This window comes from Nelusetta ayraudi, unplaced genomic scaffold (genome assembly GCF_046127955.1).
Source record: "Nelusetta ayraudi isolate G7.1 ecotype Tasmania unplaced genomic scaffold, CSIRO-AGI_Nayr_v1 ptg000120l, whole genome shotgun sequence".
NCBI lineage: Eukaryota > Metazoa > Chordata > Actinopteri > Tetraodontiformes > Monacanthidae > Nelusetta > Nelusetta ayraudi.
This window is the reverse complement of record NW_027466170.1, coordinates 1,069,777-1,095,262: the sequence shown is the minus strand read 5'-3', so window position 1 is coordinate 1,095,262 and position 25,486 is coordinate 1,069,777. Positions and strand designations below refer to the sequence as shown.

The window sequence follows — 25,486 nt, the reverse complement described above, 5'->3', positions numbered from 1 at the left end:
GAGGCGGGCGGAAGGTTATCGATTCCTCGCAGGCGTATAAGGGTCGCAGGAGACGCCGGTCAATGTGTAAATCAGCTTTGGACACAAACACACGCACGCGCTCTCACACACACACACACACACACACACACACACACACACGTGCATGCATGTGACACGTTCTTTCCTCCCCCCAAGGGGGACGACTCGACCAGGCTTTTCAAGGGGGAGGGAGGGGGGAGGGCTTGTACAGTACACACACTGCACATGGGCCGACGGATCCCTCAATGCCGGCGAGGCTCTGACTGCGGCTACAGATAAATACCTCCCTGATCACATGCGCAGATAAACAAATGAGATCTGTGTTCATTAAGCGGCTAAGAATAGAACGACTGACTTAAATCACCGGCGAAGACGCAAAACATAATGAATTATTAAAAGATGAACCGATGTCAACTGCCGGCAAAATTTATGTAAATGTAAATGGTTGAATCCATAAAGGTGAAAGGTGAAAGGTGAAAGGCCCCACTGACTGTCACATCCCAAAGGATGCAAAATCTGTCCTCTCCATTTGATCCCTCCCCCCTGAGGGAGCGGTGAGCAGCGGCAGCAGTGAGCAGCTCGGAACTCATCGGATGATCAAACCCAAAGTTTTGTTGGCGTGTGAGGAGAGGATGCAGATGATAGGGTTTCATGGAGGCATATGATTGGCTGTGGCCAACCCCGGGGGGAACAGATGAAAGGTGAAGGAGGAAGAGAAAATATCGTTTCACTTCATGCCCGACTGTTACACACAGAGCTATTGCTGTCGCTGATGATGTGAATGTGGACCAATCAAGTTTCTCTGACATGACGAACGTCGCCCTGCGCACCAACAAGAAGTCTCAAAGTGTGTAGAATCCAGACAGGAACAGGAACGAGTTCACTGTCTGCGTTCCCTTTAGCCAAAGGATGTATGAGTCAAATCCAAAGCATTTAGGATTTAGGTTGATGAGCCCAAAAATTAAGAAACTAACCTGAAACAATGTGAAATGTTTGCCCTAATATGGACAAACATTTCTCTGACACTTTTCAAATTCCACTCCAGGGCGATAAGACCAGAGAGATACGAACGTGCACGCACGCACACAAACACACACATTGTACACACACACACACACACACACACACACACACACACCCTGCTGCCTGAGAAGAGCTCTCGATCTCCTCTCCTTGTGTCAAAACATGAATGAGTGAAACAGATTCCAACAGCCGACACGTTCAGCCGTCTCCCTCCTGGGAAAAAAAAAATCCTCCTCCTCCACTTTTCACTTCCGCCTCCTCTTCCTCTCATCTCCGATACTTCCCTCCCCCGCCCTCCCCTTTCGGCCCATCTCCCCAGAGACACTTGGAGATCAGGCATTGAGGCAGATGGCACGAGCGGAGAGGGGGAGATAAAGGGAGTCAGAGTGAGAGAAAAGGAAGGGAGTGAAAAAAAAAAAGTGATGGACACGGAGAGGGGGAGGGAGGGGCAACGAGTCCACAGGCAGGCTCTGGCCAGTCAAGTGAAAAAAGAGAGAGAGAGAGAGAGAGAGACTATCTCTATCCGGCCAGCTGAGCTCCTCTCCGGCCTCGTGCAGCTCAGAACGTGAGAATCCGATCGCGCTTGTTTTCACCACAAGCGCCGCGTGCAAAGGCAAAACAGGAGCCTCCACACGCAGATTTAACGAAGGGCCGCAGCCGTGGTGGTGGTGGCGGTGGCGGTGGCGGTGGTGGAGGCCAAACCCAAGTTCACCCTGTGGATACCAGAGGTTCGGCTGCAGAATTGCAAACAGCTGCGGGACTGCAGAGCAGAGGCAAGGATGGCGGCGTGCACAGCGATCCTTGGAAGCAGCGCACGGCTGGACCAGACCAGACCAGACCAGATTAGACCAGAACAGACCAGAACAGACCAGACGGGCTCCTGGAGGAGATGCGCATTCCCTCGAACCGCTGCATTAAATCACCCTCTTTTTTTTTTTCTCCTCACGTCAACACAGCATCTGAAACTGGACCAACAGTTTCGAGTTGTTGTTTTTACGCTGGAGTAACAGAAGTATGCAGCCGTGTGAGCTGCTGCTGCCGTCACCTGACCCACATTGGCGGCTCTCTATAGGGTGCACGTCCACCGTGGCGGCGTGGTGAACAAACCATCAGAGAGGCTGAGCTCCTCTGCTTCCCAACGCCGGCTTCTCTCTCTCTCTCTCTCTCTCTCTCTCTCTCTCTCTCTCTCTCTCTCTCTCTCTCTCTCTCTTCATGCGTAATTGGCCTAAAAACGAGGCCGTATCAGGAGGCTTATTATAGACATTGCTTCAGGTTGCCCCATTTAAGACCATCTCATCATTACTGATTAAATGGCTTCACTTTCCTGCACGTGCGCGCACGCGCTCACACTCACATGCATGCAAACACACGCACACACACACACACACACACACACACACAGACATGCACATGCAGAGACCCTGCAGAAAAGACAGGGGGAGCAGAGGGAGGGACGGGAGGTTGGGAGAGACTCTCTGATCAGAAGAGCCGATGGATGCTGAACCTGTTTGGGGAGATGCGCGCCGTCCTGCTGGCGACCCATGATGCTCGCCGAGTGCCTCCTCTGCATCGTTCAGCTTTTGATCGCGGCCGCTCCTCGGATCCCTGCTTCTGAATCTCCGATCCTGATTCTAAAACTGCAGCGTCCCGCTCTGGAAACAAACTCTCATCGGAGCCTGCCAACGTCACCTCACCCTCTCCTCACCCTCTCCTCTCCACTCCTCACCCTCTCCTCTCCTCTGCTCCGCTCTTCTCGTCTCGGCTGCCTGAAGACCCTCCCTTCCCGTCCTCCCGCCCGCCCCTGCCTCACGATCTGCCAATTGCAAATGTTCTCCAGCGGCAGCTCGAGTATGAGGAGACCTGCTGTTCTCCAAAAGTGGGCCGGAATGAAAAATAGCGAGATGCCAGGCGTCCTGGAAACGGCGGAGCAAAGATCAAGTGTCTCGTCTCGGAGCCGTAAAGCTGCTGTTTGGGGCTCAGGAGGCCAGCGGTGACACGACACCCACCGCCTGTCAAGCGCTTCCTGTGATAACAGCTGATGCGTGACGGCGGAAGTGTGACTAATGTGGATTATCAGAAATCAGGAAACTGAGGAGTGAGTCAAGGTGGAAGCTGACTGAGGTGTCTGTCTGAGAGGCCGGGCTGCTGCTTTCATCAAGGAATTCTCTTCTGGTCTGGGAAAAGTTGCCTGGTCACAAAAACACTGCTTTGTTTTGTGCTTCAGCATGTCAACAAGAATGCAGCATTCATATCCACTTGAACGTGACTGACAGAAGGAACTCGTTCCACGGGCTCTTTAACAAACACGTGAGAGAACGTCCACTAGTTTCGGTTTTGAATGAAACCTTGTTTTGAGATGATGATTTCAGTCGATTCATCGCGCGCTTAACAGACACGTGGGCACTTCTGGCCTCAGAAGGAGTCGTGCACTCGCAGGTCCAGCGTCATGATAGCATGTTAGTCATGCAAGAGAGATTAACGCACGCATCCCTCCATCCCATCTCTCGCCTGGAGGCTGCACTGACCTGGGATCTGCTCAGCGCTCTCTTGTAGTCCCACTCCGGCTGGCACGTCATCTGGAGACAGAAGCACACAAAGAGAAGGCCGAGTCAGAGGAAACACGTCCACTTCACGGTTCGACCTCGGCACATCCAACTTCATTTCTCCCCCCCTGCCTCCCCGTTTTTTCCCCCCGCTCCTGCTCTCCTCCTCCCTCCTTCACTCCGTCAAGCCGTCTAAAAATAAAAGAGCGGGCGCTGCTGCTGCAGCTGATGATGATGATGATGGGGGAGGAGGAGAACACAATACCCACAATGCCGCAGGGCTGATCTACATGCAGCTTCCCTCCACAACCAGCCACATTTTTTTTTTTTTTTCAATATACTTCCATCCCCACTCTGGAATTAGTTTTTCCATTTTTCACCCTCTGAAAATAGAACTTTTTAATTCAATTTTGCAGCTGATCAGTTGTAGAGTTGCCTTTGTTCTCACAAGACAACTTTAAAGTGTGACAAGACCATCTGAAAGGGAGCTGGGTACCCCTGGCGTCTGGTGCTTGTGCTGACTGAACAAATCTGTGGCTGATTTGATTCATAAATTGACAGTTTAACCAAATAAAGAGTCGCACACAGTCGCACCGCCAGCTAACTAACTCTTTTGAGACGGACACTTTGAGACAAGGCCCCGGCTCCTCTGACCTAGATTGTATGTCATTAACAGCTGCTTGAGTGGGCATGGAGAATATGAGGAAGGAGACAAAATCCGGCGGCACAGCGGAAAGTGATAGGAGTGCTAACATCTAACATCATTTTTCTTATTTGACATTTGATCAATTTGTTTTTTTTTATTAGATTTATGATTTAAAGCAGGTGTCAGTTCCTGGGATTCACAGAGAACAGTGTTAAGAGACCCGACGCTGTTTACTGGCGCAAATTAGTAATAGGATAGGAATCACTCACCCAGTCACCCAGACTGTGCGGAAATCCAAATACCGTAGGCACACAAACTCCACCCACTCCCAGTGCCCACTGATTCTCACAGCTAAACCCACTGACAAGCCATCCACTTCACTGCGAATGTGAACCTACGTGGCCCTGCGATGAACTGGCGACTTGTCCAGGGTGTCACCCTGCCTTCGCTCCGGCAGACCCCTGTGACCCTCAGCTCAGGAATCAGCGGGTACTGAGAATGGATGGATGGATGGATGCTCCTTGTTCCTCGTACACGTCAGCATATACTATACCGCTCCTTTTTGTTTTCACTCTCGCAAATAGAAGCAGGCCAAATATTGCAGTGCAGAAACAAAGTTAAAACTCGGCAAGCTCGGCAACAGCAGCTCAGTATAAAACGGGAGATAAACACATTCCTCTCCTGCACCTGAGCTTCTTTTTTAATATATATCATTCACTCAGACTCCTTAAATCCTTTCCCCCTGAAGGCCTCAAATATAGTTACCACGTCACTGCGCTGAGAAACCGTGAAGCCTCCAAACAAACTTTGACAGCTGGATTATTGCAAATTTTTTGGCAGAGTTGTTGAAAAAAAATAAAAAAATAGAAAAGTTGACGCTCTGTGGAAGAACAGTGGATACTGGTTCTCTCCGTCTTTCCCTCTCACCCTCTCTCATATACACACACACACACATACACGTTGCACGCACACACCACGGCCTGCAGGGGGAGCTCTGTTGGTTTACAGGACCAGTTTCTCTCAGTCAGAGGTGATACGGTGGCATGCAGCTCCTAAATCTGTTTACTGCCTCCTCTCTTATTTGGCCTTTAACAGCAAAACAACATCTACTCTACACAGAAACGACCTTCCGCTACCTGTTAGACCGCAAATGGACGAGAGCCGCGCGCCTGTTTTTGCAAAAACACACACCCACGCCTTTTGCACGCCAGGGAGGTGGGGGGAACGAGTGCACACGCATGCACACGCATGCACAGACACACACACACACACACATGATGTCCGTTTGTCACGACTCGGGCACTGGAGTCCTGAAGAACCCAGCAAGACCCAAACCCCTACTGACCGGCAGCTGCTCTTACTGGATCCCAGCTGAGGCACAGAAAGCAGAACGAGAGCCTGCAGGACTTTTGGGATGCAGGGAGGAGTCTGAGTTGCTTGGCTTCAGAGGAACAGTGCTGTTATGGAGAAAGTTGCAATTTTGTATTTTTTTTTTCTGTACGTAACGGCCCCAGATTATTAAATTTTTATATATATTTTTTTCCTACTTTTTCAATGAGGGGATGACGATTATCCTCGCAAAACACAGCAACCAGCTGAGGCAGGACTCAATATTTTGGTTTGCTGGTTCATAACAAGAACCCAAAAGAACCACAATTTGCCCATTTAACACAGTGAGATTACCAGATTGATTTGGTAGGACGTGCATGTGTGGTTTGTGTGTGTGTGTGTGTGTGTGTGTGTGTGTGTGCGTGTGTGTATGACACAGAGAGAGAGTGAAGGGGAAAAAAAAGCATGGCTCCTGGGACTGCTGGGCTCCGTGATGATGACTCACCCACCCACACAATCACACACGTGAGTGAAGGCGTGCTCTCACCCGCGTCATCACTCAAAACCACGTTAGCGCTCCCCGCTGCTCCTAATTGTTCCCAATTAGGGTGTCAGGGGTCCCGTCGATGCCGCGTGAAACCAGAGACCACCGGCCGAGTCCCATTGATTTCATTACATGTGAGCGTCACTCTTTCAGAGCGCGTGTGTGTGCGTGTGTGCAAATATAGCTACAAGAGCATTCATACTACGGTAATACATGCGGCTGCTATCAGTTTAACATTTTTTTTGGAGGCTTTTAACACATGTGGTGGTTAGTTTGGTTAGCAAACGAGGGGAAAACAGTGAGAGGGCTTCTGTGCACCGAAACAAACCGCCTCCCTGCACGTCGTCCGCACGACTGGACCTCCACTGACCAAACTAACCGAGGGAGATATGACAGGACAGATATTCTCTTAAGAATATTGTCAAGTGCTGAAGTACGTCAGTTAAATCGCAGCCAGCGGACGTCCGTCTCGCTGTTCCGGCTGAATCGTTTTGTTTTCCCGTGAATCGGACGTTAAGAGGCTGTTTTAGTGTTAGCATCGAGCGGTATCTGTCCATCTGTCCAGGGTCAGGAGGGTCGACAGCTCCAGGTGGGAGGGGGGGGGCCGGGAGGAAAAGGATAAACGTGCATCCGGTAAACAAGGAGCAGGAGAACAACACACGCACACCGGGGGGCGCTGTGACGTCACATTCCGCACCAGTGGGCAGGTAGCAAAGTTTGTTCGTCCTCACGTCCAACGGCCGAATGCTGCATACGTTCTCTTTGAGCTTCAGGTCAAATTAAGACTTTGTATCAGCCGGCACCTGGACGGCGGTAAAGGATAACAATCACCTGGAATCACATTTAAAAAAAAAAAAAAAACAGCCTTGCTTTAATCTGCCCTCTTGTCTCTCCTGGTTCTCGGACATGCTGGTGCGTTTGAGAAGTGAAAAGACGAGAGGGATAAATGTAGGCCGTAATTAGAAAATAGCTCTGGCATCTATTATTACTGAGCTGCACCCTTCCCCCTAAAAATCCCAGGATTCCCAGCAGTCGGAGCGGGGAGACGTGTTTACAGTGGCTATGAATTAGTAAGCGCACATTATAGAGAGAGAGAGAGAGAGAGAGAGAGAGAGAGAGAGAGAGAGAGAGAGAGAGAGAGAGAAAGAAAGAGAGAGAGTAAAGACATTTCTGTTGCTGTGGATGTGAAAAACAGATCGTTTGGCTTGGAGCAGGAAATAGAGAAGTAAGTCACAGCTGAAATCAACTGAAAAATAATCTTGTGAACATTTCATGTGCATCCTTCCGTTGTTCTTCCGTGATGATACGACCTTCAGCAAAGTTCAGCGCCGTAAATCAGCAGAACAGGACGCAGCCGCCGCAGGGATCCGAGAAAACGACCAGGGCGTCAGCGTTGACTGTGTCTTACGGTGATGAAGTGCCGGACGAGTGTAAGGCAGAATCATCCAACAGTGTCTGGCTTTCAAAATAATAATGATAATAACAAATTTCTTTTTTTTTTTACCCTTAAAGTTCTGGTCAGTCTCTTCTCAGAACTGACAATGAATCCTGCTGCTTGTCTGGGACGATAATATGACAAATGACTTTGAGAACCATCAGCTGCAGTTAACTTAATCTGGTTGTGGTTCCGTGTTCTGATCATTTGGCTCACAAGTGTCTCACTGGAAGACTTTGTGTTCCCAGCAAGAGATCAAGATCCAATTATTTTTCCATGTTTCTTTTATTTTCTTTTTTGACTTATTCAAAATAAACAAATCTAAAGTCTCTTGTTAAGCTAAAAGAAAAATAATGATTAATGATGGGTGTTTTTTAACAGCTGTAATTGTAGACCTACATCAAGGTTCGTACATCAGCATCAAGGCAGCCAATCAAAAGATCTATGAACAGGGATAATATAGGACCTTTGGAAATCAAACTTTTTTCCAAACACTAAGCCTGCCAGCTTTCCAGCAACGGAAGCTAATCAAAATAAAGCGAACTCTGCTTATGCAACATTAAAACATGTCGAGTGTGTGTGCTGTCCTGTTATGTGTGTGTGCAGGGTTCAGAAATGGCAAACAGCGGTTATCGGCGAAGAAAAACAACAAAAACAACAAAAACAACACCAACGACGACGACAGAGTGCGGGGGGGGGGGGGGGGGGGGGAAGCTGGAATGGGAACAAATCCATAGAAAGAAGGCGTCTCTTCCCAGTAGCCTTGTCTTGAGGCTACACGGCGCAAACGCGCAGCGCAGTTTCACACGGCGGCAGCTTCGTCCATTAAGGAGCCATTCATTGAATTTCTTGCTGAATGGGAGCGGACAGAGAGAAGAGGAGAACACGCTGGAGAAAATAAGCTGAATGAAAGAGCGGCGGACGCACTGCATCAGGCCCGAAGGAACCGATCACTGAGTGCGCGCGCGTGTGTGTGTCTGTGTGTGTGTGTGTGTTTCATGCTGTAAACACACATCACAGCTCAGGGGTTGGGGTGGGGGGGGGGAGGAGGGCTCGGTAGGCAGGGCTCCTCCGTCCCCTCCTCGGCCGAGAAGCGCTCGGCTTCGTGACGCTTTGGCGCAGCTCAAAAGAAAACAGGCTGCCATTTATAGAAGGGATCCAATTATTTCTCAGCACAGATCTTTGTCCTTGAATTAACTCCTGCTTCAACAAACCCCAGAGAGGAAGTCGTGAAAGGGCAACAACGCGCTGGCACAACAGCAGTTGTGAGACTCTGCAAACTATACAGTCGTCTCTCGAAGCTGGTGCAGGCAATATTGGCCCTAAAGTTCAGCGAGTCCGGTCTTCAGACAAACATCTTTGGATTTCACCCCTGATGTCAGAGTCCTGAGTGGACTTTGAAAGCATAGACGCATCATAAGGGGCTGATCAGAGACTTGCAGAGAAAGGCATGATGGGAACTGAAGTCCTTTGGTTAATAAGCATGATTTGTACAAGGAAGCAGGAGGCTGGACTATAATTAGAAATAAAGACGAGACAGAAAATCTATTAATATTGAGTGGTATTTCATGTGGGTTGCACGGCAGAATATCGCTGTAACACTAATGAGGCTCAGAGTGTCTCAGTCGCAACAAATGCACAAAGCACACACACACACACACACACACACACAGACGGACACACATCGGCGGCGTTGTTACATAACGGTGTGAGTGACGGCAGCCGAGGACACAAAAATACTGCCGGTGGCATTTGTCCTGTGAAAGTTGGACAGGGGAGAGAAACCGGGTGAGCGGGAGGAGAGAGAGAGGAGAGGGGGAGGAGAGAGGGAGGGGCGGTCGACATAAAGTGACAGAGAGACACAGAGAGGAGGCGAGAGAATAAAGATGTCCAGAGCCCCAGGCAAGAGCGCCCAGAGGGAGATTATTATCCCGCTGATTTTAAAGGTCCCGTGTTACACTCAGCTTCACATCTTCCAGTTTTGTCCCAGACGAGCAGTGGAGCAGCATGATTAGCCCGCTGTTTACAGCCTTCAGCAGCCATTTACGGAACATATATATATATATGTATATATTATAAATACATGACAAAGGGCTGCGTTTGCGGATGTGCCCATCTTAACACACACCTTCGTCGTGGTAAGGGAGGAAGTGAGGACAACAATTTGTGCTAAGTTTTATTTCCAACGTTAGAAAAACCAGGATGAGCGAATTGTGCATTTATGGAACCTTTGCCGTCCTGCAGTTTCCAAAGTCTTTCCAATTGTCTATTTTTATCAAGAATCCATTACGGTTTGCTCCTGACTGCCTGCTGAAGCAGGTATTGTATTTGGAGATAAAAACCGTCTTGGCTGCCGATACGGTGCAGACGAGTCTGGACGGCGGCGTTGGCGTGCGTCTGCCTCAGATGCCCGGCGTCTCCGGGACCGGCTCCTCGGCGGAGCAAATTGCAAATTTAAGATGTCGGCTCATAAATGTTTCATCAGACTTTTAATTTCCATGGCCAACTCCCACCCGACTTGGAAAGAGCTCTTTCCTCTTGAGATCAGATGGATGCCGATTAAACCCTGAGGGAGCCTCTGATGTCGGCGCGTCTCGTCGCCCACAGTTCACAAGTCGTGCGCTCAGAAACCTCGGACCACCTGCGATTTTCAACTCGCCCTCTAAAATATGCATCTGAATGCCATGACTTTAGTTTCTCTTGATTCTATTTAAGCAAGACGTCTTTAAAATCACTCAGGGAAACAAACAAAAGGAAAACTTTCATCATTCTCAAACAGAAAAAAAAACAACCCCTGAGACGTTTCACGCCTGAAGACTTTTTAAAGTTGCAGAATCAACAAAAGGTCAGTGCGATTGAGGAGAGGCGGTAGCGCGGGACGTCGCTCGGATGCTGCCTGTCTTAAAATGTTAACACACAAACTGCGTCTCACACTCCTCTGGAGAGACACAAACCATCTGGCGGCAGCTGACAGGATGACAACGCACGGCGGGAAGACGGCAAACCTTCCCGGAGCCGGTGAGGCAGGAAGCGACGCAAATGACACATTAGAACGATAAGAGCAACAGCACAGCGTCACACAGGCAGAGCTTCCCTATTAGCGCTCCTTCGCTCTTCCTCTGCAGCGGGAAATTACAACTGAATTAAAAAAAAAACCAAAAAAAAACCCCACACAAACAAACACAAACAAACAGGGCCACTGTAATCGCCGTTAACCAGCTCCAAATATTTGCACAGTAGCCGCAGATGGAAATGTTACGTAAATGCAATTGACTCGAAAATTCTGCTAATGTTTGCGGCGAATCATCTGATGTCTCCTGGACCAGAGAGTGGACACATTGTCTCCCGCCACAGACGACCTTTCACCAATTAGCTGCCGTTTCCACGTCAGCCATGTGTGTGTCTGCAGCAGGTGTGTGTGTGTGTGTGTGTGTGTGTGCGCACATTACGTGGGATAATGGAAAAAAGCCCCACTCCCAGATGCATGTGATGCAATTACAGCCCTGATTATCTCATTGGCTAATCTACAGGCAGGCTGGAGGCGCCAAGACAAACACACTGCTGGCAGACTGCTGACCAAACATACACACACACACACACACACACACACACACACACCAGCTATACAGTGTGTGTGGACACATACACAGACAAAGAAAAGGGTTTTGTTGCAGAAACCCAGCAGAAGTAGTTTTTTTTTCCTCTCTGTATCATCTTTTAAAGAAGCAATGCAAAAAAAAGAAAAAACTGCATTTGCACAAACCCCAGTCTGCAGTTCAACAGACACACATATACACACACACACACACACACACAGGTCCGTCTTTGAATCGTGCGCGCACCATTAGCTGTGCACAAATCAGCGAGCAACGAGGAGAACACCGTCCTCTCGCAAAGTGTCTCCTGCTGGCAAATGAAATCAAATGGATAATATTTGTCTTGTTCGTTCATCCGCTTCCTACACTCGGGGTCACGGGGTGAAGAGGTGGGGGAGTCGGAGGGCTGAGGGGGGGAGGGGGTCGACAGCCGGAGGAGGCGGGACTATTTGAAGCCAGCTTGCTCAGGCACAGGTGGAACGGCCAGACTCCACAGACGGACGTCGTGAGCGTTTCTAAATCACAACAGCTCGTCTGTGCTAATAGAACCTGCAGGCAGCATTGCATTGTGTCGTCAGCCAATGACGGGTCTTAATGGCTAATTGTGTATTTCTGCCAGTCAGGGAAATGGATCAGGGAGTGCAGCTGCAGGCGACCCATGCGTGACCATTGGTCGGTTGGTTGGTTGGTTGGTTGTTACTCCGGCTTTGGTTGGAGGTTGAGTTTGTTTAGTTGGACGGCTAATTTGAATAAACCCAAACTAACGTGTGCTTTGATCTAATTAATTACCACCATAAGCAATTGACTGCGGCGCTCCTTATCAACCCAACGCACAACTACCTTGTCAGCCTCACATCAAAATAAATACACTCCAGTGCGGTTTTGCCTCCGACTGATTCCCGGCTTGCCGACAGGAAAGAGGCAAAAATCCGGGAATCCCGAAGCTGCGGGAGGAGCAACTGCGATTTAGGAGGCTTCGTGCACGACACAGCAGAAAAAGCAGAGCTCCGGTGTGCGAGAGGGATCCAGATCCTGCTGCTGGACGCTGCCGCCCTCCCTCGTACCTCTCAGCAGAGGGCATATTTTGGAGCAAAAACACACCACTGAACATAGAGACAAGGCGATCCTTGTCCAAGGCCACCGAACCTCATTTGGAGCGCCAGCAGGGAAGCCACTGCATGTGTGTGTGCGTGTGTGTGTGTGAGTGTGTGAGAGAGAGAGTGTGAGAAAGAGAGAGAGAGAGAGAGAGAGAGAGAGAGAGAATGTGTGAGCATGTGTAGTGGCCAGTGCAGGTTAAAATTATTTTGCTGTTGCTTTGCAGACGCAAACTGTGGAGGCCACTCTACTCACAAACAGCAAGTGTGTGTGTGTGTGTGTGTGTGTGTGTGTGTGTTTACCATCACACTCCATGCCTCTCTCCTCTCTCAGTGGGAGTGCATGGCACGGAGCCACATTCACATTATGCGCAGACAAACACAAACGCGCGCACACACACACACAGTCAACATAAACTTCCCTTGGCAGCTCTTGTGTGTGTACGCGTGCGTGTGTGTGTGTGTGTGTGTGTGTGTGAGTCCATGTAAGAGCTCAGAGCGATGCTGTGTTTTGGAGCAGTAGCAGCGGCAGTAGCGGCAGCAGCAGCAGCAGCGGCAGCAGCAGCAGCAGCGGCAGCGGCAGCAGCGGCAGCAGCAGCAGCGGCAGCAGCAGCAGCAGCAGCAGCAGCAGCAGCAGCAGCAGCAGCAGCGAACACGAGGACCAGATCGTTGTCCTTTTAGCATCAACACTTGTGCCGCGCTTGGCAGCAGCAGCAGCAAACACCCCCCACCCCTCCCCCTCCCCCTCCTCGTCCTCCTTCCTCCCTCTTATCCTCCTTTTTCCTCCCCCCTCCTCACCCAATCTTTCAACACTCCACTCTCTCCTCCACCTCCCCTCTCCCTCTCCCCCACCCTCCCCCTGCTCCTCTCTCACGCAAAGGCTCCTGCATTACGTAGCTCCCCTCCAGCTAGTTTTTTTTTTTTTTTTTTTCATCCCGGTCCAACCCCTCCTCCAATGTTTCTCCTTTTCTGTCTGTCTCTTTAAAGTAAGCGCGCGCACACACACAAACACACGCACGCGCGCGCGGACACACACACACAAACACACACATGCACACGTCCACTCAAACACGCAGTCACTCGCACAAATTTGGCTACTTGACGGCAGCTCGGGGCAGGATGCGTCCTGTGCTAATTTTCTCTCAGCCCCAGATTTCCTCCTCTCTTCATCCATCTTCATGTCGACTTCATGCAGTCCCCTCCCCCCTCATATTTATTTTTCTTTTTCTTTTTTTTTTTTTTTTAAAAAAAAGAAAAAAAGCTACAACTACGAGCTGCAACCATGAAAACAAAGGCTTTGCTAAAAGTTTTTGTGCCCAGGCGTGAATTCCAACACTGAAATCTTGGTCGCCCGCCTTGCCAGCTTACAAACGAAAAACTTTTTTTTTTTTTCAACGAATTCCATAAACAACCGGCTTACCGGGAACCCCAGAAAAAGACGATGAAGAAGAACAGGAAGTCGCTCAAGTAGCCCATCCTGACCTCTGACCCCTGACGTCAAGGAGGCCTTTTCCTCCACGCAGCTGCCGAAGAACTTGGTGAACAACCACAATCGACACGTGGACTCACTTCACCGCGTCTCAAAGCTTGAATGCATTGAGTTGCTGCCCTGTGATTGGCTAATTATCCACTTGTCTTTAAAGCCGTTGAACAATGTTACCGCTCTATTTTGTTTTCAGTGATTTAGTAATGCAATCTCGTGAGGCTGCCCTTCCCTCTCCAGCGGGCACTCTTTGTTTCCAAACCTTCTGTGTTGAATCGTGTGTTGTTCTGTCTTTGAAAGTGTGCGAGTCAATAAATCAAATCAAATCAACTCAGGGATACACAACATCTTTGCCCTTTGGAGAGTACAATGAAAGAAAGAGAAAAAAAAATCAGGCGGTTCGTCTAATCACCGTCCAAGTCTTTCCTTTACTTCCATATAAGCTGGGCAAGTCTGAGCTGCTGCCCCAGCAGACCAATTTGGAAAACGTCCAGTCTATCGTGCCCGCCTGCTCTCTGCTTAATGCTTCTCTACTTCTCCACTGTACATCTGTCTCATCATATATATTCTTCTTGTCAAGCGATGAACAATCACGACTAAGACGGTTAAAATTTCATCCTATAATGCACGAGAGCATTTTCCCCCTGATTGAGTCTGCATGTGTAGCTTGGAAATTATCATTACCTGTCAAATCTATAATTCATTGACATCTATTCTGAATGAAGCAGCATTTGTCTCCCCCTCCTCTGTTTCCTGCTGGGTGACAGACACCAGCGGGGGGGTGGGGGGGTGGTGGTGTTCCAAACAGATTCTTTCGACGAGAGACATGATAGAGGATGAATACGAGCATTTCGTGAAACCATTTGCATTTGTGCGCAGGGTGATGATACAGTGGAAGGTGTCCGTCCGTCCCGTCTCTTTAAAAGCACCTGACGCAGCCAAACATTTTACAAACCACCAGAAGATGAACCAACCCCAGTGGGGGAACACAAGATCTGCTCTTTCTAAACTCTTCGGCCTCGCGTTGGGAGTCTTTTGGCACAAATAAAAAAAACGGCTGGACGGTGAGGTTAGAACTTTGAAAGCCAGATGAGTGAAGGTCCTGCGGAGGCTGAGCGAAGCCGCCTGGTCTGCTCTCTGTTGCCGTCGCCCTGCCGACAGCTCAGATTCTCGACACTTGAATCCACGTTGCTAGAATACTTGTGTGACAGCTTCAGTGCTGCCAAAGAGCTGCTGGAGTCTGAGGCGTTTTCTTTTTTTGTGGGTTATTTTTTAACCAAATGTTTGGAGGTAACATCTGATAGAAGTGATGAGGAAATACAGGATGGTAAGCTACATAGTGTTTAGAATACAGTGACAAATACACATAAAAAAAAGGACTGCAGCGAATCGAGCTGTCTGTTTACCTTCACAATGTTTAACTGTCAGAAATAAAATGCAGAACTGCAGCTGGTGGTTAATCTCCCACCCCCATTGGTCTAAACATAAAGTTCCCACGAAAACTCTTGTGCACGACTTTATTAGGTGCAAGATGGATCTCTTTGGCAACCAGACTGTGTTGCGTCAATGTGAGAATGTTGCTCTTTGCTTCTTTCCTCTTTTTTTGGGTTTTAAAATGTGAGCGGCCCTCTGCTCACATGGAAAAAAACATACATGATGATGAGATGAGCTTTCTCCATGTCATAGATCCTACAAGGTCTATAGCAATCTTCAACAAAAATAGAGTTTCCCTCCCCTTAAAGTTCAGTCATTTTTTTTGGAGTAGCTTTTTTCCTTCAAATTGTGACGTATTAAAATGCGGAAACGGAGACGAGACTTTCTTAACTACGCCGTATCTCTCTTTTTATAGCTGTTGTCATTGTCTGTCAGGAGCCGAGCGCTTTAATTCCACGTGACTCCAAAAACCTCCAGCACAAGTCTTCACCTCAGAAATCTCTGTCCCGCTGAGACGGGGACTGAAAACGGATGCAACTACTCTGGAAACACAGGCGCCTCAGAGTGGAATCACCTTCAGATACCAAAAACCCGACGTTGCGCAATCACCCCGGCACCCAAACAAAATCGTAATCGTCTTCGAAAAATGCCGAAGAAGTATGCGGGAAAAACAGCGAGAGAGAAAGAAATGGCAAGGAGCGCCGACGTGTTTTGCTGCCTCCACTTTGACGCCGTGTCTGTGTTGCCTCTGGCTTGGCAGGCTGCACCAGCCTGCTTCATAAATACTGCACAAGCGGCGCTTGATGAAAACCCACGCTTCGCTCAGGTACAACTGCACTCTGGAGAGCTTCATTATCTACAGTGTACGGATAAAGCCGACCTACCAGGTCTGTGCGCCCCGTAAGAGACTTTTAGCGAGAAGGAGGCGGAAAAAAGAAATGATGGAATCAACGTGAGGAGCCACTGTGTTTGTTCAAAGTCAATATTGTATGATTCTGGGTGCTTTCCATCTGTCCATTTTCAATACTCTGCAACTCAGGGTCACGGGGGTCTGCTGGAGCCTCTCCCAGCTGTCATAGGGCGAAGGCAGGGTGACACCCTGGACAAGTTGCCAGTTCATCGCAGGGCCTCATAGAGACAAACAAAGACAAACAACCATTCACACTCACTCGCACACTTAGGGACAATTTAGAGTTCCCAATTCCCTTCACGTTCATGTTTTTGGATGGTGAGAGGAAGGTGGAGAACCCAGAGAGAACCCATGCAGACACAGGGAGATGATGCAAACTCCACACAGAAAGGCCCCAGGCCTGGAATCGAACCCACTGCCTTCTTGCTGTGAGGCGGCAGCGCTGACCACTGCGCCACGTGTAAGACAATCATTCGAACAATCCGATTTGACATTTTTGCAACTTCAACGCAACACTCAACTGTAGCACCACCATCGGATCAACTCATAAAATACATTCATCGCCGGTAACGCACAGCTCAGACGTTTCTTGCGTGGTCCAGCTTGCCCATCTGTGGACGTTGTTAACTGCTTACTAGTTAACTGGTCACTCAGATTAGCCTTTAACCTCTGCTGTTGTTTTCCGGTGCAACATTCTGGGGACGGAAACACAAACTAACTACCAAACTGGTTCTAAAGAAATGAGCTTCACCTTACAGCGACCACAGAACACACCTTTCCCAGTCCGGCTGAATGTTGTAATGTCTGCATTGTTTAATTACAATTAATTACAACAACAGGATACTAAAACCACACTGGTCATGCCATCATGGAATATTTCACCTTTCTGTCACCTGATGCAATACTGAGCAGAGCCAGACCTCGTTCAGCTCTCAAACTTTAGGGTATCTTGATGTCTGCTAATTATCTCCAAGTGCTGTGAGTATCACACACTGTTAGAAGAGCTTTTTTTTGCTTGTGTGTGTGTGTGTGTGTGTGTGTCTTCTCTACATCAGTGTTTGTTTGGACAGGTTGCAAAGCGAGGACAGAGCCTCAGAGGACGCGTTGCCCTCAGCAGCTGCTTATACTTCCACCCATTTTTTTTCTCTCTTTCTTTTTTTTTTTAGTTTTAAAGTTCAATTTGTCATCACCCCTTGTTCCATACACGATTAGGTGGAGCAGCTAATGGAGCCATTCTAATAGAACAGACAGTCCACTAACTCGGCGTTCCCCGGATACCAATTAGCAGCAAACAAGCAGGCATCAAAGCGGACGGCTGATGAGGGATCAGCTATGGACCTCACCAAAAAAAAGAAAGAAAAAAAAAAAAAAGGGATATAACATTTCAAAATGTGTTCGTCCATCTGTCCTTTTATTTCAATATGAACAAAAAAAAGTTATAGATCAGTGCATCAGTTTGGTTTGCGCCGTCAAGTTATTATATTAGGTATTTCAGCCTGTAGGTGTTTGTAAAGATTCAATATTCATTTTTAAAAGAAACAGATTAATTAAGTGTAACGGCATCATAGAACCTTTATGTCACATCTGGCCTTATAGTGCTTCCTTCTAATTGATCAGCGGTAGTAGTTTCTATCGAAAAAAGGGAACTCCTTCACATTTAAAGCAAACTTACTGGCCAAACCACCCATTTGTTTACTTATCAATCCGTTTGAAAACCACTTTGTCTGCATTCACTTTCTTTAAACACAGGCAGGCTGATCTGACCCAGCATGACGACAATCGAGCACCTCATTAAAAGACTGTATGAAGTATAACAAGAAGATTGGGTTGTTTGCTGCAAGTCGATGCACAAACTGATGTGAACAGCAAAAGGTGTCAGCGAGAGTCTTGATGTTGCTGATGCATATAAAATGTGCAGACTACAGTGCAAGCTATCAACCTGGGTACCCCCAAAATAAAAAAAAAAAAAAAAAAACAGCATCTCTGCTTGTGTTGTTGCCAAGCAGTATTTTTAGACGGACGCCGAGTTCTCCTCTTAAATGATCCTGATACACATCTCATGTCCCAGGAGTCACTGCGGGAGGAGGCGATTCACGAGAGAGACCTCCAACGTGCGCGTCTCCACACGAGGCGCGACATGAATCGAGATGATGCTGATTCACAGGAAAAATCCAGCAACAAAAAAAGAAAACGTTTTTGTAGCACAGAAAGGAGGCGACGCTATTTATCTCCAGGAGCGGAACGCTGAGCTATTTCTGCTGATGGAGGGGGGAGAGTTGGATCAACAAACAGGGGAATGTGCTCCAAGCTCCTAGTTAGCTCATTCAAGCAGCATTACAGCAGCTCATTCATGATTTTTGTTGTTGTTGTAACTATTATGAAACCTGTAAACATCTACTTCATAATTTCCATTCTGGGGTTTATACCAAAATAGGAGAAAACGATGTAAACAAACAAACAAACGCGACCATGTTTTTTTTTTTTTTATCTTATTTTTTTTTATATAATTTTTTTTAACCCCCATCGTCACACACAAAAAAGCACTAATTCTGCCCACACTCCTTCAATAAATCCCAGCAGGCAGCGCGGCACGACTCCTCTGCTGAGGACACGCTCGTATCAAATTGGCTCCCTCATGTGCGCAGTCGGGAAACACGTGCGCCAACACCACTGGCTGGAGCCTACGATAAACACTGGCTCTCAAAATATTTAGACGTGACCTCACACCTCTGCGAGTCGGAATGTCGAGTGCGCCGTCCATCCATTTGCCCATCATTTAAAAAGAAATAAAGAAGGGGGGGTGGGGGGGGAGAGAGAGCAGAAACCAGGAACAAAACAAGGGAGGATGCTGCTGCTGATGACGATGACGATGATGATGAAATTAGCAGAGCAAGTGACACAGAAAAATAAAATAATAGACGAACAATAAATCCGGGAGCTACTGATTGGTTGTTTTAGCATTACATCATGTTAGAATTAGAGATATGCCATAGATGCATTTGCACAAGGTCTTATTATTATTATTATTATTATTATTATTATTATTATTATTATTATTATTATTGTTATTATTATTATTATTATTAGGCTGCTGTTTTGTCCCGGATGTTTATAAAGCCCTCGCGCATCAGTGGGGGGGGAAAAGAAAGAAAGACTGGCGAGATGCCATGACGGACACACAGTGGAAGGTCAAAGCCAAACACCAAACACATCAAGCCCCAGGATGGGGCGTCCGGCTCGGGCGCTTCTTCTTACCTGGTCCCGCGGAATACACGGCAGCGAAGTCCTGCGGTGGGACTTGCTGTTGCTCTGACTGTGAGCCATCATCTCCGAGGCCGCTATGGAGCTGGACCTCCGTCTCCTTTTGAAGACAGGGATGTCCTCCTCCTTCGCCCCGGTCACAGAGCCACAGCACCCCGTCCCGCTGGTCCCTGAGGCCGGCAGGAGCCGGTCAGCATACCGCGCAAGCAAAACCCCCAGCAGCCCCAGCAGGTAGGCCAGGTAGGGTCTCCAGCTGGCCGGGACTCGGCTCAGGGAGACGAGCGACACGGCCCGGACGGCGCTGATGAAGACGAGGATGGACACTCCCTGACGCAGCCGCACGACCAGCAGAGCCCCGCTGCCCAGGCAGCCGAGGACCACCAGGGTGGCGCCGAGGGACAGCAGCTGCTCCTCGGTGCCGCGCAGCAGCGACTGCGCCGCGGCTTCGCCCAAGTGGCACACCGCTAGCAGGAAGACGGCGGTGCGGACGAGCACTCCGCAACGGATCAGGTAGAGTCCGATCCAGAAGAAGGCACTTACGAGGGAGAAGACGGGCGAGACGCAGTAGCACGCCGCGAAAAGCAGCTCCAGAGCGCAGCCCGCCGCGGAGTGAAGCCAAGAGCCGCGAGGGTCGCTGCTATTTCCGCTGCTGCTGCTGCTGCTGCCTGCATCCCAGTCGACCAATCTGAGCAGCAGAGCGAGAGTAACGGAGACGGAGGCGACGCAAACCGCAGACGACACTCCTCGGCAAGTCCGTGTCACGGCGGCGAGTCTCAGCCGCGACTGCTGGCTCGCCGCGTTCCGGCGCAGCGGGGTGACACACGTCCTCACGTAGCCGTTGCGCTCCGACGCCGCCGCTGACGCCACCGCCGCCCGGGGAGCTTTGTCGTCTCTCGCCGAGCCTCCGTCGGCGCCCGCCTCCAGCACCATCGCCGTTATTAGGAGGGGCGGCGGGGCGGGGGGGGGGGGGGTTGAAGCGCTGGGACGTCCCGCGCGCGAAGGGGATGGGAGTCTCGACGCTTGATGCCGTTTCACCTGCGGCTAATTGGCATGATGGCGCAAACGTGCGCACGTGCGCTGCCAAAAGAAGAAGAAAAAGGAAAAAGAAGAAGAAGAAGAAAAAAAAAGAAAAGTTCAACAAGTATTGTATATGTGCAGATTCAAAGTGTGCACGGTGATCAGAGGGGCTCACAACTTCTCTTCAAGTTTTTTTTTGTGGGGTGCACAACAACCAGCCCGCATGGTCTCTGGTGCGACTCTCGACTGTAGTGAAGCAACCAAACGACCTCTTTGGTTGTTGGACACATGCGGGCCACTGCCTCCTCCTCTCTTCCCCATAGTCTCCCTCCATCTCTCCCCTCCCACCAGAAAAAAAAAAAACTATCCCTTATTTGTGCTGCATCGGTGATCCATCCATCACCTCCCACCTCTCTTCTCACCACGTTGGTCAGCGGGTCCAGGGCTTCGGCTCCTGGATGTCCCAGGATGGACGCAGGTGTTTGGGGGAAGGATTTCCTGACTCCTGATGGTTGTATGAATTAATGACCAACATCCTGTGATATGTTTGGGCAATTTGACTTTGTGAGCTATTGTCTTTGTCATCTGCCACCAAGCACGTGTTTAATCTAATCCAACTGCCGTTGGCCGCTTCCATAGTGCAGCCGAGAAACCAAAGTTAATAAAAAAAAAGTGCAATACTACATACAACAAAGGACAACATTTAGCCTCCAGCTTTAATCATCTCGCTGCCTGCGATTTATCTTCTGGGATTAAAACTCTAAATCACATCATCCTCTGCGTCCTGTGACAAGTTACTCTACCTGTTTGCCCTACATTCACTGAGAGGATTTCAACAGATGCATAAAGTCCTATCAAGTACGGCATTGCTGTCCTGATGGATTCATTCTGCAAGTGCACGATATCTCATTGCCCGTCATGGTGCATGCATGAGGGCCATGGTTAAAAAAAAAAAAAAAAATCCTTTTGTGGTTCTTGCACAAAAATTGTTGCCTCTGCAAGTCAAGCGGATTAGCAAACGAGCCAAGTGTTCAACATTATTATCCCTGACTTAACTGAAAAAAAAAAGAGGAGCTGTCATTGCCCAAGCAGGTGCAGTTTGTTTCACATCTGTATTGGCGTCATAACCTTCACAAAGGGCTTCCTTTTTATTCCCCAAACAGGAACATACTTTATTACATTCGGGTTACGCAACACAGACCGGTACAAACAGTGCAATCAAAGCATAAATCTTGTGATTCGCCCCTGCACTTCATGACAAGTCACTTAAGGTTTGAGTTACACTTTTCTAGTTGAGTGTAAACGACACTCTGGGCTCGGCTTTAGCAAGGATTAGCGATGTCGTTGCTTCACATCAGCGCGGAGTGGACTGTAAATCACGGTTTGGTAAAATTAGCCCCGGTAATAACAGTCCTCGACCTTTGACCTTGTGCGATGTTGTCCAGACGCGCTGCCCTTGTTGCGGTGAAGGAAGTGTTGCAACAGCGTCATTAATCACGTCCCGAACGGCGGACAGAACTGGATGTGCAAAGTGTGCGCGTGTGTTTGATTTTTTGGGCTTTCATCAGGTTTCCCCCCCATTGCTTACACAACCACATTCATGCCCGCCGATGGTATATAGTCTTGCCGACACTCAATGTAAACGCTTCCGCTCAGTGCGCTAATCAGTCAAGAGCAGCAGGATGGCGGGGCTTCTTCACGTTGTGGTGTCTGCTGTTGCTGAGCCGTCTGAAAAATAAATCTCACTTCAAGGTTCGCTGAAAACAGACGCACGCCAGGTTGAGGATGTTTGCGCTTTTTTTTTTTTTTTTTATACTGGAGATCAAATTACGCCTATAACATCTGGTTTGCAGTCAGAAGGCCTTTTTCTTCAGAGCTTGAGGTTTCGCTAACAGTCTGAGTGTGTGGAGGATGAAAACGTTACTGTGAAGCTGCGGTTGTTTTTTTAATTTCTTCACCACGGATTCTTGGTGCTGCCATTGCTGATTTAGAAAAGCATCTTAAGATTTGAATGAAGGGCTGAGTGTCAGCCAATGCTGTGGCAGAGCTGACAGTGTCATCAGCGTGTCGAAATTCCCCCCAAAAAATGGAATTGAAAGCACGTTTTGTTTTTTGTTGCCATTGTTGGTGGTTCAACCAGCGACTGGCAGGTTTCAAATAGGTGTCTTGTCTTGTACAATAATAATCAAATCAACAAAACATGAGGTTTTCGTGTGATTTCAAATTGTGAAATCACTTCTAGGAAGACTGATAAGACTCATAATGATGATGATGATATATATTTTTTTTCGGTCAAGGCCGACTGACACAGCACTGAAGGAGCGACGTGCACACAGGCGGCGAAGAACTGAGAGGAATGCCGGGTGATTTATCATTCAAATAGCTGCACTTTGGCAGAACATAACATCTGGTAAACACTGAGCACCCGGCTAACTGCCGCTTAATGAGGGAGGGCTGTTCAGCTATCTCATGCAAACGCATAAAGCCACCGTGTGTGTTGCGCGACGTGATTTATTTCAACGTCCAGCATGAAAACGTTTTCCGCCCATGTTGCAACGTGACGTTTACGGCCCACGTCAACTTCCCCTTTCTTCGCCCACCATTGCCCGGAATGTGTTCCTGTTGCCGTAACCTTTTTTGGATAATGTTCTTGTAAAACTGTTTGTCATGTTCTGACACTCTGGGCCGCAGCGACGTCACACTGGCCGCTTGTCCGGCTGCCAGAGACAACAGGCTCACCGCACCGCTGCTGCTAGTGCTGCTGCGGCCCGCTGATTGGGAATGCAGGCAAAGGTGCAACTGTGCGTACGTGCTTGCACTGGCTTCTCACTGCCACATTGTGTTTAAGTTGTTGGATGACGGCGCTACTTCAACTACTTCTGTACATGGTGGTGAGCTGCAGCGTTTCATCAACCAAACCGAGCCTGTTATTCCCAATTGTTACTGGAGAAACATGACTCACAGCTTCAGTCAAAACATCCAAATATTAATGACCCGCAGTGACGTCATGAGCAGAGTATCACCAGGGGGGAGTGTGTTAATAAAAGCGACTCCTACACAAACCCTGGGACAGAGACATAAAAAGTTGTTAACAGTTAGACGTCCGTTTACAGCTGCTGTCAAAATGCACTGGGTTTCAGCTTCCTGCTGAGACGGACGCTTCGATGGGACTTTGCAGTTGCTTGATGTTACAGCAACCGGGCGGTCTGAGGGGGCAGAGTCAGCGCTGGGCTGAGGGTGTTGTCGCCAGCTCCAGGACTAGCTCTAATTTGGGACTTTTGGCAGGCTGCAGATTATTGTTGGAAAACGGCAGTCAAGTGAATTTTACAGCAAATCAAAACGAAGCAGTCTCTCTATTTTGAAAAATGCAAACATGACAATCAGGCCTTCCAACCTGAACCAAAACACTGCTTTAAACTGCTTAGAACCTTTTATTACTGTTAGGAGGTCGGTAGGAGCAGCATCCAGCACTGCCGTAATACGTCATGTGATTACACTTTTGGCTCCACATCAAAATGTGTTGATGATGCTGGAAAACAGACCCGAGTGTTCTATCATCGCTAGAGCAGAATTAACCCTCACACAAACCCCTCTCTCCCAAACCTACCCCCCCCCCCAACCCACCCCCCAAAAAAACCTTCCACTCCTACGTCAAAGAAAGTTACAAAAAAAAAAGCACTTTGAAGCAGGAACACTGGATTCTCACTAAATCATTCCCCCTGGCAGACACGCAGAAGGAGAATGATTATAAAGCCTGTCCAGAACCTCGTCGGCACGGAGAACTTTGAAAAGATCTTCTGAAAGGCTTTGATAAATGTTTCATGGAGCACGTGGTGTTTTATGCATTAAAAAAAAAAAAAGAACCCAAAAATGCCGGAATTGCAAATTATCCAAAGGAAGCTATCAAACGAGTCGACAGACCGGCTGTGGAGCAGACGTCCTGACAAGGAAGAGCAGGAAACGCAGCGCTACAGCGCTAATGGCTGCCGCAGTCGACTGAGGGGAGGGACGCAAACAGGCGAGTCGTCAGCAAATCAACATTTGGGGATTTGCAATTGAATTTGCGGCAACCTGAACCTGCAGCAGCGTCTTTGCCGCGGCGCCGTATGAGCTGAAGAAGTGACAGGAATCCAACCGCTCGCAAGTTCATGCGACGGGCGAAAGTGGAGTCATCAATTAATTAGCCGCTGTGTGTCTGGAGTGTGTGAGGCAGCCCGAGTGAGTGCCCTGCAGGAATGCGTGCAGCCAACGACAGGGAAGAACATGCAAACTCCCGCACACACAAACACGCGGCGGCCTGACACGGGAAGACAGACGGCACGTTCACCAGGGCGAGAGAAAAAGGCAGCATCTGCAAGGCTGCCGCCGAGTGAACTCACACAACACAAAACTAAACTAAAGGACAATCATTTAAAGATGTGGATAAAGTGCAAAAAGGATTTAGCCTTCCGTTACGCACACTTTGCTGCTGGATGACATGGGCAACAGCCAATGGGAGAAGAGACCCGGCAACAAGCGGGAAGTTGAACAGATTCCAGGAGCGGGGCGGGAAAACTGATTGTTTTGCAGAAGGAGACCACCGTCTTTGGCAACATCGCATAAAGTCCTACTGACAACTGTGTTTTAAGTAGTTTTATCTTTATCAGGTAGGAGCAGTAAAAAAAAAACAGCCAGAGCAGTCGCTCTGTGCAGCTGGACGGCAGGTGCTCCATTGTTTTCTGCAGCGTGATAGGCTGTGTCTGCAGACCCTGCAGGAATCCCGGGCTTATCGCGGACTGGCGATAGTGCCCTGGAAGAGTGTGACTTCCACCCGGGTGGACCAGGGGCCACGCACTCCAGTGAACTCCACCCCCATGTGTGCGCTTGCACATGTGTGTGTGTGTTTGCAAATCCACCTGGTGTGGACGTGCGTCGTGAGAGGAGCGCCCGCCGTGTGGCAAGAGCCTGATATTTATCCGCCTCCTTCATTTGTATGCAACGTCCTGAGCGACGTGGGTGCACGACGAGGCGTGAAAAGAGAGAGTGAAAAGGGCGGACGTGTTATCGGGGAGTGGTTGCACCTGAGCTCCGACGCCGGTCTCAGTCCAATTTATTCACACACGGTCGCTCCGTTCCGATGCGTCACCTCCGACTGACCCTCCTCTTTCTTG

The 25,486-nt window shown here is 48.9% G+C and overlaps 1 protein-coding gene across 1 annotated transcript in view; it reads right to left on the bottom strand.

Annotated features, from left to right (window-relative positions):
• The window catches only part of LOC142904012 (cGMP-inhibited 3',5'-cyclic phosphodiesterase 3A-like), a 33,431-nt gene extending 13,170 nt beyond the window's left edge, over positions 1 to 20,261 (bottom strand). The window contains exons 1-2 of the mRNA XM_076049942.1: positions 19,314 to 20,261; positions 3,570 to 3,620 (exon numbers count right to left, since the gene is read on the bottom strand). Of these exons, the coding sequence (XP_075906057.1) occupies positions 3,570 to 3,620; positions 19,314 to 20,249 (987 nt within the window). The 5' untranslated portion in view covers positions 20,250 to 20,261. The remainder of the gene's footprint in view (positions 1 to 3,569; positions 3,621 to 19,313) is intronic.
• Between the last annotated feature and the right edge of the window lie 5,225 nt (positions 20,262 to 25,486).